General features: G+C 41.5%; 1 protein-coding gene across 1 annotated transcript; it reads left to right on the top strand.

Annotated features, from left to right (window-relative positions):
- Positions 1 to 9948: 9948 nt before the first annotated feature.
- On the top strand, positions 9949 to 11594 carry LOC147455836 (putative CCR4-associated factor 1 homolog 6). The gene is made up of 2 exons (XM_086514486.1): positions 9949 to 10314; positions 10651 to 11594. Exon 2 carries the CDS (start codon positions 10664 to 10666, stop codon positions 11483 to 11485), a length of 822 nt encoding a protein of 273 aa, XP_086370612.1. The 5' UTR covers positions 9949 to 10314; positions 10651 to 10663; the 3' UTR covers positions 11486 to 11594.
- Positions 11595 to 12992: the final 1398 nt, after the last annotated feature.

Raw genomic sequence — 12992 nt, 5'->3', positions numbered from 1 at the left:
AGCACATTACCTCACATCGTGAATTGTTTACCTCTCTCGAGTCTGTCCCTCATGGGAATTCAGTCACTTGTGCCAACAACGCCTCTTATCCAGTTCAGAGAGTTGGAAAGATTGTGCTCACTGCTGCTAATGGCAGTTCCTTCACACTTGTTGATGCACTTTATGTACCTGGGATCAAGAAGAATCTCTTTTCTGTATCCGCACTTGCTAGACTTGGACTTGTAGTCAAATTTGTGGATGACAGATGTACAGTTCATGATCTCAGTTTTGGTGATGAAATTGTTGCATCTGGGCTTTTGTGCCGTGGGCTGTATAAGCTCACTTTGTATGACAAGTGTGGACAAAATTTTGCAAATGCTGTTGCAGATTCAAGGGCTATTTCAGATGCAAAACTTTGGCATGCACGTTTTGGTCATCTGAATTTTGCCAGTTTGCTGCATTTGCAGAAATCTGATATGGTTGCTTCTTTGCCGCCTCTTGAAGCACCTGTCAAACATGTTTGTGAAGGCTGTATTCTGGGTAAAATGCAGCGTTCTAAGTTTCCAAAGGATGGTTCAGTTAGGGCCACATGCAGGTTGCAGCTTGTGCATAGTGATGTTTGTGGGCCCATGCAAACTCCGTCCTTGGGCAATTACCTGTACTTCGTGACTTTCATTGATGATTACTCCAGGCATGCATGGGTATTTCCGCTTAAAGCGAAGTCCGAAGTTTTTATGTGCTTCAAACAATTTTTGGCTATGGCTGAAAATGTCTCAAAATGTACTATGGGCACCCTCCGTTCCGATCGAGGGGGGGAGTATATGTCTCATGAATTTAATGCATTTCTGGCTAGTCGTGGGATAAAACACCAATGTACAGTGCCTTATACACCTCAGCAAAATGGTGTTGCTGAGAGGAAAAACAGGTCACTAACAGAAATGGCACGATGTATGGTCAAAAGTCAAGCTTTGCCGCATTCTTTTTGGCTTGAGGCCATCATGTGTGCCACTTATGTACTTAACAGGTGTCCTACGAAAGCTTTGCAGTCTATTACTCCATATGAAGCATGGCATGATAGAAAGCCTTCTATTGAGCACATGCGTGTTTTTGGCTGTTTGGCATATGCTTTGGTGCCACAAGTGCAGCGCAGAAAATTGGATGATAAGGTTGTCAAATGTATTTTTGTTGGTTATAGTGCTGAAAGCAAAGGTTACAGGTTGTATCATCTGCAAACAAAACGTATTCTGGTTTCACGGGATGTAGTGTTTGTGGAAGATTCTGTTCAGCCCTTGCTGTCATGTACTAGAGACAGTAATGTAAGCTCACAGGACATTTATGACACTTTGTTGCCTCTTTTCAGTGGTGGAAATACGAATGTAAGTTCCAATGAGGCAAATGTACAGCCTATGGGGGTTTCTGAAAATGTTTTAGAACAGCCTATTACTGATGCAGATGTACATGATGTACTTGATGAGAAAAGGGCTGAAAATGAGCAGGCTAGAGGTATGCCAAAATGGCTGGTGCACACTTTGCGTGATAGTAAATTGGATGCACCTTTATCTAGTCGTACTCGTTCAGGCTCTCGCCATGCATCTTATGCATCAGATTGTTATGCTTTGGCTGTGTCTAGTTTACATGATGTTGAGGAGCCTCTGTCTTTTGATGAAGCACAGAATTCAGAAAATTGGATTCCTGCCATGAAATCAGAATATGATGCACTTATAGAGAATGACACATGGACTTTATGTGATTTGCCTCCTGGAAAAAAGGCCATTGGTACGAAGTGGGTTTACAAGTTGAAACGCAAGCCGGATGGTGAGATCGATCGCCATAAGGCTCGACTTGTTGCAAAGGGTTATGCACAACAAAAAGGCATAGATTATGAAGAGACTTTTGCTCCCACTTGTCGTATGACTACTGTGCGTTTTCTATGTGCATTGGCAACTCATTTTGGTTGGGATGTACATCAATCAGACATTGCTACTGCTTTCTTGAATGGTGACATATTTGAGGAAGTTTATGTAACGCAGCCTCGCGGTTTTGTCATAAAAGGACAAGAGGACAAAGTGTGCAAATGTAAGAAGGCTTTGTATGGGTTGAAGCAATCTCCTCGTGCTTGGTATGAGAAAGCTGACACTCATTTGGTTAAACGAGGCTTTCGTAACAGTCCAACAGAAAGCACATTGTATGTAAAGCGTGAGGATGATGTATTTCTCATTGTGGTTCTTTATGTTGATGATTTGCTGATCACTGGACCAAATGAGAGACACATTGCTGAATTTAAGGCTGATTTGAATGCTAATTTCAAGATGAAAGATTTGGGGCTGTTGCATCATTACTTGGGTATAGAGTTTAAGCAATGTGATGGTGGTATTGCCTTGTGTCAGAAAAGTTACATAAAGACATTTCTATGTAAGTTTGGACTTGAGGATTGCAAACCTATTGCCACTCCCATGGAAACAGGTTTGAAATTGAGTCTACATGATGCTGGCGATCCTGCTGATGTCACTCTTTACCAAACTGCTGTTGGCTGCCTCATTTATGTATGCAACACGAGGCCAGATATTCAGTTTGTAGTCTCGCAGGTCAGCAGATTTATGCATAGCCTAGGGTCTAAGCATTGGCAGGCTGTCAAAAGAATTTTCCGCTACCTTAGTGGCACTTTACATCTTGGCTTGTTTTATCCCAAGGGGGGATCATTGCCGCCAGACTTACATGCTTTTTCGGACTCAGATTGGGTTGGTTGTTTTGACACGCGAGTGTCCACAAGTGGTTTTTGTTTCATGCTTGGCAGTTCATGTATATCATGGTTGAGCAAGAAGCAACCTACTGTGGCCACTTCGAGTTGTGAGGCTGAGTACAGGGCAGTCTTCACAGCTACGGTTGAGTGTGTATGGCTCAGACGCCTTATGGCTGACTTGGGTGTTGGACAGGACACTGCCAACACTATCTACACTGACAGTCAGAGCGCATTGGCAGTTGCGAGGAACCCAGTTTTTCATGCTCGCACAAAGCACATTGAGGTGCATTACCACTATGTCAGGGAGAGGCTCTCAGCAGGAGAGATCAGCTTGGCTTATGTGCCAACACAGGACAACCTTGCAGATCTTTTCACAAAGGCATTGTCTCTTGAGAAGCTTGAAGCTTTCCGCAAAGCTTTGGGCTTACTCCCCTTTGTGGACTGATCCTGTCGTCAGGGCATGGCACTTCCCTTTACTCATGTGCCAGCTCTCGTTCACCGCATCACTCCAGGGGGGATTTGTTACCATATACATGTGGTAGTGATGTGTGTGAACACACTAGGACCGCCGGGGCATTTTTTCCCTCTTTAGGAGGTTTTTCCCCCCGTGCATTGTATATACGCCCATCACTCTAGGGCTATCTATCTTTCCATTGCACACTAAGTAACACACTCTCTCTATTGTGTGCCTTAAGCTTCCTTCGTCTTCTCCAAGCTGTGTGTATTTCTCTGCAACCCTAATTCCAACATTTCCTGAGCATTGATCTTAAGACTTGTTTCGTCTATCAATGATTCTCAAAATCCTAATCTAATTCTACAATCCTACAATCCTAAAGGCACTCAGCAAGTACAACTTACCTCCAAGTACTTCTACACGACAAAAGACGACAATCTTAAGCTACGCGGTTCTAAAAAGAAAGTTTCGATTCTAGGTGAACCTAGAGGAAGTTAAAAGATAAGTTCACAAGACGCTCGTGTTTTTCCCTAGTTTAGGTCTCTTCGATCTTCGACAACGGTGCCAAATGTGGGACGGGTGTTTAACCTCACTCCTATTTTATTGTTGCAGACGTAGAGAGAACCACGATTATATTGTCAATCCATGGAACGAAGCTAACTCGACTAGTGCATAGAGGCTATAGGAGGTTGTCAATCTCTTGGAAAACAACAAACAATTCGCATCTAACTCAAGCTACACTCAAGTGATTGAAATCACCAAAAGCCAGTCGCTCATCGGCAAACAAATCACATCCGTTACAACATCAAATGACATCCAAACGTAACGAAACTTCCCGGACATGTTTATAAGATCTAAGTACACATGCTTATGGTCTAAAATCCCACTTTAGGTCAAGTGCAAAAATCGTGATTATTAACAGCAGTGGATTTTTGACCTAGTCGTTTTCGACCCAGAATGCATCTAAATGCTTAGCAATGATGCCCCAATACCCCGCCTATGCTTAGTTTGAAATTAGGCCGCGGATCACGACGATGCCATAAGCTACGAAATACTGTGAAATGCTTACGTCAATGTGTAGAGCTCTTACCTGCGTTGCAACGCAACAGACGTGACTTCAATGTGACAACCGGGGAGGGAGTAGGAAGCGCAATAAGTAGAGAAGTGAGCGTCGTTAGCTCACGCTGTGTATTTCATTATCCCAACTTACAAAAACTGACTTTTATACCTTACCCAAGGTTTTTGGTGGTCAAAACTAATGATCTGGGAGCTCTAACTAAAGATAGGTAAAGACAGGTTGATACAATCTGGAAGCTTGTAGCTCCCGCTCAGCAATTACAAGGTTTATCCGGAAAATAAGAGTTACAATATTCCTGATTCATGAAAATAATAAATGTTTTTACAATGAGAGCTCCAAAAATTGGTATCCGAATTAGCTTGCTGCTAACATGCACTTTCACCAAGTGACAACGAGAGCATATGAGTGTGTGTGAGAGGGAGTATACCCCACAAGCAAGGACCTAGCTGCTCATGATCGACCCCTCTTCCTAGCTCATCATGAGATTTGATTGGACCCTCTAAATCTTGGCCAATCACATGCCTTGTACATTTCAAGCAACATGGGTAGGCTTTGGACAAATGTCCTCCTTACCCCTTTGAGAGAGAGGGCTTGATAATATCTAGATAATTGATTAATTAATCTAAATGCTCATTGGACCCCTATTTAGCCTATCCAATAGGATTTAGACACACCATGTGGCTAAGCATAGGGAGAACATGACAAGTGTCCTTGTGCCCCTTAAGTAAGGGGTGCCCTTTGGGTGAGTGGAAGGTCAAGTCAAGCATGTCCCTAGCTTTGGGGCTCGCCCCCTCCTTTGTACGGACCCTTTTTGACTTAAGCTCCTCAAGCCCTTACCTTCCAAGCATGGGGAAGCTTCTCAAGCAAGTTCGTCAACATGCATAGGCTTAGTATGAGCATGGGCTCTCTCTCTCTCTCTCATATCCCTTGCTTGTAGGCTCGCCCCCCTCTTTGTAGGGCTCAACTTTGACTTGGACTTGGACACCTCAAGCACAAGGCCAGCTCGGCAAGGGACCTTAGCTATTAAGCATGTCAAGCACCTTATTATTAACACCTAAAACATGAACCTAGCTTAACCTAAGGTCATAGGTCTAAGAACTTTTAACACTAACCTTTGGAGGTCTTTAATGAAGATAACCCTAAGGTCTTTCAAACTCCATTAGCTAGCATTGCTCTTTGACAAACCATCTCCCATTTGGGCGGAGATGGGCCCATTGACTGTGTTGAGATAGATCCATAACCACATGTCTATATTCTTACTCTTGTTCCCATTTATTCTCCCACGTTAAATGATCAATTCAATATGAGAAAATCATTTGGGTTATTTAGATATTAGATTTTATGACATAATTTCTTCCCTTTCCATTTCTTTCCCATTTGTTTTCCTTCCTACTTTGATGTTATCTTCTTCACCTTCTTCCTTTCTTTGCTCCTTAGACTCCTTTTCTCTTCTTGGAGACATCCCTCATGCAAGCTCCTCCTTCTTTTTATAACACAAAAAAAAAACGCCTTACTTCTTCCTCTCCCTTTCTTATGCAAAAAGCCTCCTCCCTCCTTGTTGTCACGGCGCTGTCACAAGGCTCCTCCTTGTTTTTTCTCCACCCTTCACATTAAAACCCTTTATTTTTAGTTATTGGGCAGCCTTTGCTCCTTTGGTCAGCCGATAAGTTCCTCTTGCCACTTTCCTAGACATTTGGCATACATACCAAATTATTACCCGGCACAACATTTGGTATATGTATCGGCCAAAGCATTGCCTAGCACTCGGTTCTAACCGACTTCCCACTACCATGTTGGGAATTCCCCGCAACCAATGTGCTGCAAGAGATGACATTCCAGACAAGATGCTCCTCAAGCGCTTATTGCCCTCTAAAATAGACCATGGTTAATCAAAGCGACATCGAGTGCAACTTGATTTGCATCACCATCAATTTTATGTGCTCATGGATATCTAAAACTTTATAGAAAATTGATTCAGCCATAACTTGAGCATCTATTGCCCGATTCGAACCCCATAAAGCATGCACAATATTCCTTTCCAAGCACTATCCATCAAACCCATGTTAGACATGATTCATTTTCCCTGGCACACATCCCAAGGTAGATCCAAACACGACATAATCGGCCTCCAAAACTACTTCTAATGCCTATAACTTTCTCATTCGGACTCCGATTGACGAGCCATAAAGACAAGCATGTAGAGCGTTTGCATACTACAATTTTAGTTTATAAACTTCGAATTCTGATTGCTTCAAACATCTCACTTTTAGCATTAAGTACATAGTTCCTGACCCTTTTAAGTCGCATCTGGCATACTTTTAACATTAAATTTGTTTGTTACAAAAGCCCTTATCACTGCTCAATAAACATATAGGCTGCAACTAAGCCTAATATGCATCTGTTCGTTCTTTTTTCCATCATGGAAGCAGAGATACACGACAATGGTCAATCCCAAAGAGCCACTTACCAATGTACAGTAATGACTTTGAAACCAACCAACCCTCTGCCATGCTTCCCTTTAGGTGTGCCCTTTGATGCACATATCCCTTGAATGTTTTTGTGAAGCACTCTACGAAGAAAATTCATCTAGAATGGCCGGTGCCTAATATTTCCACCTTAGCAACTATGTGCACAAGGAGATGTAGTTGATTACTCGTGTCTTCTGCATGAGCCAAAAACAGATCGCATGCAGGTCGTAGAATTTTTATGCGATCTCCATTGTATGAGTCCTAAAGAATTGAGAACTTACAATTTTCACTATAAATTAAGTCCAATAAGTGAAAAAAAACGCAAACAAACTTCAAAAGCGGCTTGCTCTCTTATCGTTTGTGCTTTTGCTGCTACGTTATGGCTATCCCTCTTGCCATTTGTTGGTTTCAACAAGGCGTCAATGGTCTTGTTAGCACAAACGGAAAGAGAGCAAGCTGTTTTTGCGTTTTTCTCTTAAAAACGGAAACAGACTTCAGACGCGGCTTGCACACTTTCCATTTCTCCTTGTCGCTTTGCACAGGGCTTGTTCCTGTTCCTATTGATGGTTTGGCAAGTCGGATGCAAAGTGGCAAATACAAGCAAGAGGGCAAGCCGTTTCTTAAGTCCGTTTGCGTTTCCATGAGAAAAAATGTAATCGAAACGGCTTTTGCAATCGCCATTTTTACTTACTACTTTGCACATGATTTGCCCTTGTCCCTATTGATGGTTTGGGCAAGCCATATGCAAAGCAGAAAACACAAATGGAAATCTCTTTCTAAAGTTCATTTATATTTCCGTGAAAAAATTGGAATCGAACCTTTAGAAACAACTAGCCCTTTTGCCATTTTTGCTTGGTGATTCACACAGGGCTTGCCCTCTTTCTTATCAATGGTTTGGGCAAGCCATATGAGAAGTGGCAAGAAAAAACGGCAAGAGAGCAAGCCATTTCTATACTTTGTTTGTGTTTCCATGAGACAAAACGCAAACAGATTTCAAAAATGGATTGCAACCTTGCCATTTTTGCTTACCGCTTTGCACACAGCTTACCCTTGTCCCTATTAATGGTTTGTGCAAGCCGTATGTGAGGCAAAAAACGAAAACGAAAAGAGGGCAAGCCATTTTTGAATTCCGTTTGTAAACGTTTCCATGAGAAAAAATGCAATCGGACCTTCAAAAATGGCTTGCCCTTTTGTCGGTTGTGCTTGCCCCTTTGCACACAACTGACCCCTACTGATAGTTTGGGCAAGCCATATGCGAAGTGACAAGAGGACTAACCCGAAGCGGCTTTACATGGTTGATTCGTAGCGATCAAACCATAAGCCGCTAGCACTAAGTGGCTAATCCTAAGCGAACCGAAAAAATCAAACCAATGCGGCCCTAGGCCGGTTCAAAGTGGTCAACCATAACCGGCTTTACACGGCCAACCCTAAGTGGCTTTACACAACCAACTTCTAGCGCCTAGCTTTAAGCGGATTGTTTGGAGCGGCTTGCTTTAAGCGAATTGTTTAGAGCGAATAGCTCTAAGCGAGCAAATCATAAACCCTAAACTCTAAGCAGCTAACCTTAAGCCGATTGAAACATACAAATTAACTCAAAACCTAAATCTAATTGAAATGTTAATCCTAAACTAAACTTAAACATGAATGTACTTAATACAATGTAAATGTAAAAGTCAAACTTAAAATTAAATATAAACCTAAACTTAGAATTTAAACTTGACTAACAAATATAAACTCTAAATTTCTATTTAAATGAAAAAAATTGTGGAATCAAACACTTATATTTAAATAGATTCTAAATTTAAATTCAATTTTAAAAATTAACTTAAGTTTATAACAAGATAAAATCTAAATTGTGCATTGTAAACATATAAAACCATAAATTTAAAAGTATAATTAAAATTAAAATTAAAATTAAAATTTATATCGATATTCAAAACAACTACAATTAATTAATAAAAGAATCATTAAAATCTTTTATATTTTAATTAATTTCTCTAATTTAATTAATTAATAAAACACAATTAGTTATTTACAATTAATTTAATAATTAATTACATAAATGCTATTTTTCTCTAAATTTGTTTTAATTTAGTGTGTATATGTGCTTGTGTTTGATTGTGTGTATGCAGATCTACACTATACATGTGTAGATCTGCAATGTATGTGTGTATGTGTGTCTTTTTGCACAACCACACAACAAAGAGAGAGAGAGAGAGAAAGAGGGAGAGTCTAAGCTTACCTAATGCACAAAGGGAGAGGTATATTTGCAAATCTTGCTGTGAATAAGCTCAAAATGAGCTTAAATTTTTTTTGCCCTTGCAAAGCGTCGATATCATAGTTAGTTTGTACGTCGATATTTGTGTCGATAACTTAGTTGATATTATCACATATCGAGGCTGCAAGAAACTCCAAAAAGCATTGCTCTTTTTGCGTTAATAACCTGAAGAACTGCTAGACCAAGTGTTTCACCCTCAAATACACCTTGTTTTTATTAACAGAGAGAGGAAACACGCACATATGCACGCATGCACACACACCCATAACGAATACTGCAACGATGCTCAAACACTGGTACACTTGCAAGCATAAGAGCTTGATAGATGGCTAGGTAGCTGAATGTTTGATATAAGCAGAATTCTCAGACTCAAAGACAATAAAATATTGTTCCTTTGCTTCCAAATAATCCGAAGAAATTCACTTATGTTAATATGCAGGTGAGGGACCTGAAGTATGATCATCTAAAATTATACAGAGCTCGAGTTATAGTGTTGTGTGACACCGACACACATTATATATGCTAATAACAGTGAGTGATTCTGAATGGATTGGGGAAAGTGCTATCAGACTGGATCGCGATCATAATTGCGGATGTAAACACGCTTCCTCATGAGATGAGGAAGGCCAATGATGCTCTCCCCGGTCATGGTGGTCTCCTCAAGGACTTCTACCCCGGTGTGAATCACCGCAAGTCCTCTCAAGGCCAGCGATGTAATTATTTGTCTCTTCTAGTCTAAATTCCAAAGCACATATGGTTAACAAATATGGTTGGGTAGATACTCGGAGTTTGGGAGATATTACTAGAATAATTCGTGAAATTTGAACATTGCGTACCTACGCATACAAAACTACTTTAGGTACCTACCGTATCTCTCTCTCTCTTGCACCGCCTCTTCTCTCTCCTCTCTCTCTCAACCATCTCCTGAGAGTCCCTTCCCCCGTCACAAATTGCAGCGTAGCTCTCCTCCGTTCTCTCGCTTTCCCTTTCTTGGGTTCGCTTTCCTTTGCTGTTGTTTCTCTTCTCCTCCTGCACCGGCCTGCACGCCTCTTTCGTTACAGGACTGCGGACGGGAAGGAGCCTCTCAGTCCCGCTGCTGTTTTTACCCCCTTTTCCCATTCCCGACGCGTCCTCCTGCACTGCGCGTCCATCCTTGGTCGATCAAGATACCTTCGCTACCTTCTCGCAACAGAGGAAAGAGTTTTTTTTGCACTATTGCAAGCTCCTCTTTGGACAGAATGTAGCGATCTGAGACCCCCCGCGAGCTCCAGATCTACAAGCTTATTGCGATTTCGCCTGAGTAACCTAGTCTTACAGGTCTGCCCTTGCTCTTATATGTAGAAAAGTACGTTTTTTCAAACTAAGTCTCAGCCTTCTATCATGGAGCTTGCCCATTTGAATTGGATCAGATCGGGCTTTTGATAAATGAACACATTCTAAAGATGAGAGTTTTGTGGACGAAATGTGTCTCTTATGGAGTTTCATAGCTTGTCTTTCTCGTTGTCCTGCTATGGTTACCTCTGCATTTGGAGGGCTTATATAGTAGAGTTGTCGCAGATATACTATTTTTGTGCTCAAAATTGTAGTATGTTTGGGCTGCATTCACACATATGGCTGTCGTACTGTCTTGATGTATTTTTGTGGGGCTTGCAGATTAAACTCTACAATGTCAATCTTGCCAAAAGTGGGTTTGCGCATTAGAGAAGTCTGGGAAGACAATCTTGACGAGGAATTTGATCTAATTCGCGAAATTGTGGATGATTACCCATACTTGGCCATGGATACAGAGTTTCCAGGTGTGGTAGTCAGGCCTGTAGGTGTCTTCAAGTCTAGTGCAGAGTTCCACTACCAGACCTTACGAGCAAATGTCAATATGCTAAAGCTCATACAACTGGGTCTTACCTTCTCCGACGAGAACGGCTGTCTGCCTAAGTGTGGCACAGATGAGTATTGTGTGTGGCAGTTCAATTTTAGAGAATTCAACCTGCGGGAGGATGTGTATGCGCAGGACTCAATTGAGCTATTGCGTCAAAGTGGCATTGACTTTCGTAAGAATGAAGAGCGGGGCATTGACTCAAACAGATTTGGGGAATTGCTCATGTCATCTGGCATTGTGATGAATGAAAGTGTGCATTGGGTTACATTTCACAGTGGCTATGATTTTGGGTATTTACTCAAGCTGCTGACGTGCCAGAATTTGCCTAACACGGAAGCAGATTTTTTCAGTTTGTTGAAGGTGTACTTCCCCACGGTGTATGACATCAAGTATTTGATGAAGTTCTGCAACAACTTGCATGGGGGCCTCAACAGGCTAGCAGAGATTTTAGAGGTGGAGAGGTTTGGTTCCTGCCACCAGGCTGGCTCCGATAGTCTGCTAACCTCCTGCACATTTCGCAAATTGAAAGATGATTTTTTCAATGGCACAACTGAGAAGTATGCAGGAGTTTTGTATGGCCTTGGTTTGGATAATGGGGAATCTTTTTATTGAGAAATTCTGTAGGTAGCTTCGCTGGTGAAATCAGCCTTTGTGTCTTTTGTATATTGTCCTGTGGATTTACTCCACCATAACATCATCATAATATGTTTTTTTAAAATCTCGCGTGGCTCTCATTTTGCATATTCCTACATGCGATATCAGCATTGTTCTGTCATTTTGGTTGCTGTTGATTTTAAGAATGTTAACTCATTAGCTGTGCTGTTGTAGTAACTATCAATCTCTTGCTATTATTGTACTGGCTTATTTACAGGTTTGGAATGTGCCGACCTTGCATGGGGTGCAATTTCACTTGGCATTCGAAGTGACCAGCTCAAAAGGTTTTTCTCAGACTAATTTCTGAGAGAAATTAGTCTTGTCACAATGATGTGGTTGAAAGGGTTGCTTCGGTTTTTCTGTGTTGTTTCTGTATCAGAGTAACCTTTTCTGTTGTTGTACTGCTCGTCAATACATACCGAATTTGCAGGTTGTAAATGCTGGAGTGCAATTACTTGCCCCTCAATCGCATGATTATTTCACTCGCTGAATGGGAGATTTTTAAAATCATGAGCTGAACTTATTTAATCAGTTCGTGATTTTATTGAAGGGGTAAATGTGCACAGATTAACTTTTTGCTGTTAAATTAGTTAGTGTATTCGAACAGTGATCTTTTGAATAAATACTCTGATGGCTTACCGATAGTAAAAGGAAAATGTAGATTCAGAGCATGGCGTTGAATTAGCCGCAATCTCCCGACGTAGTTGTGTGAAAAGGCAGGTTTGACTACAGAGCAGGGGATCGATATACTCATTAATAGATCTTTCGATCTTAAAATTACATGTGTGACGCCTTTGCTCATTGTAGCATCGTTCTCAGATTTTGCAGTAGCTTGTTGCTTGTTGGGGATTTCATATTTTTCTTTGGATGGCCTAAACGCTACAATCTGCTGTCTTTTGAGCAGGTGAGATATCGCATTTTCTCTGTGCTTGAAGGATTTGAGGATGGTGGTAATGACCGTCTTTGTGAGCATTGTAGGACTGTCTTCATTTAGCTTTCTAGCACGGGAGTTGTATGCTTGTTATGTATTGGAACAAGGCCTATGTCACACACGGGCAAAAAACACTACTTGTGTGGCGTTGCTGTCACTCGCAGGTGGACAATATTCAAACTCTAAATATGAACATTCCTTGACAGCAAATGCGAGCTCGCCACCTGTTTACGTGTTCGGCTCGCCTGGGATCCAGACCAGGAAGAAAATCACGCGAGCTGCAGATTTTCTGTCAGCTGTGTGCTTGTTGTGATGGACGAGGGGGTCACCCTGCCCTGCTTCGCCCACTCATGGATTCCTCATGCAGCCATTCAAATTTGACCGTCATATGCTCACATGTCCGGGCGAACAAGTGTGAACATATCAATTCATTATGGCTTGGACTTTGTGTTTGACATGTTCGTCTGTACTCTCTGTGCAGTCTAGTTAAAACAATGCACAATAGTCTCCTTCAAAGCTGATTTGTCTTTTGCT

This window comes from Adiantum capillus-veneris, chromosome 6, assembly GCF_014529385.1.
Source record: "Adiantum capillus-veneris isolate H3 chromosome 6, ASM1452938v2, whole genome shotgun sequence".
Taxonomy (NCBI): domain Eukaryota; kingdom Viridiplantae; phylum Streptophyta; class Polypodiopsida; order Polypodiales; family Pteridaceae; genus Adiantum; species Adiantum capillus-veneris.
This window is presented reverse-complemented; position numbering and strand designations above follow the sequence as displayed.

Bases quoted from the DNA above. Each gene is read 5' to 3' on its own strand.
- LOC147455836 (XM_086514486.1), top strand. From the start codon at position 10,664: ATGTCAATCTTGCCAAAAGTGGGTTTGCGCATTAGAGAAGTCTGGGAA.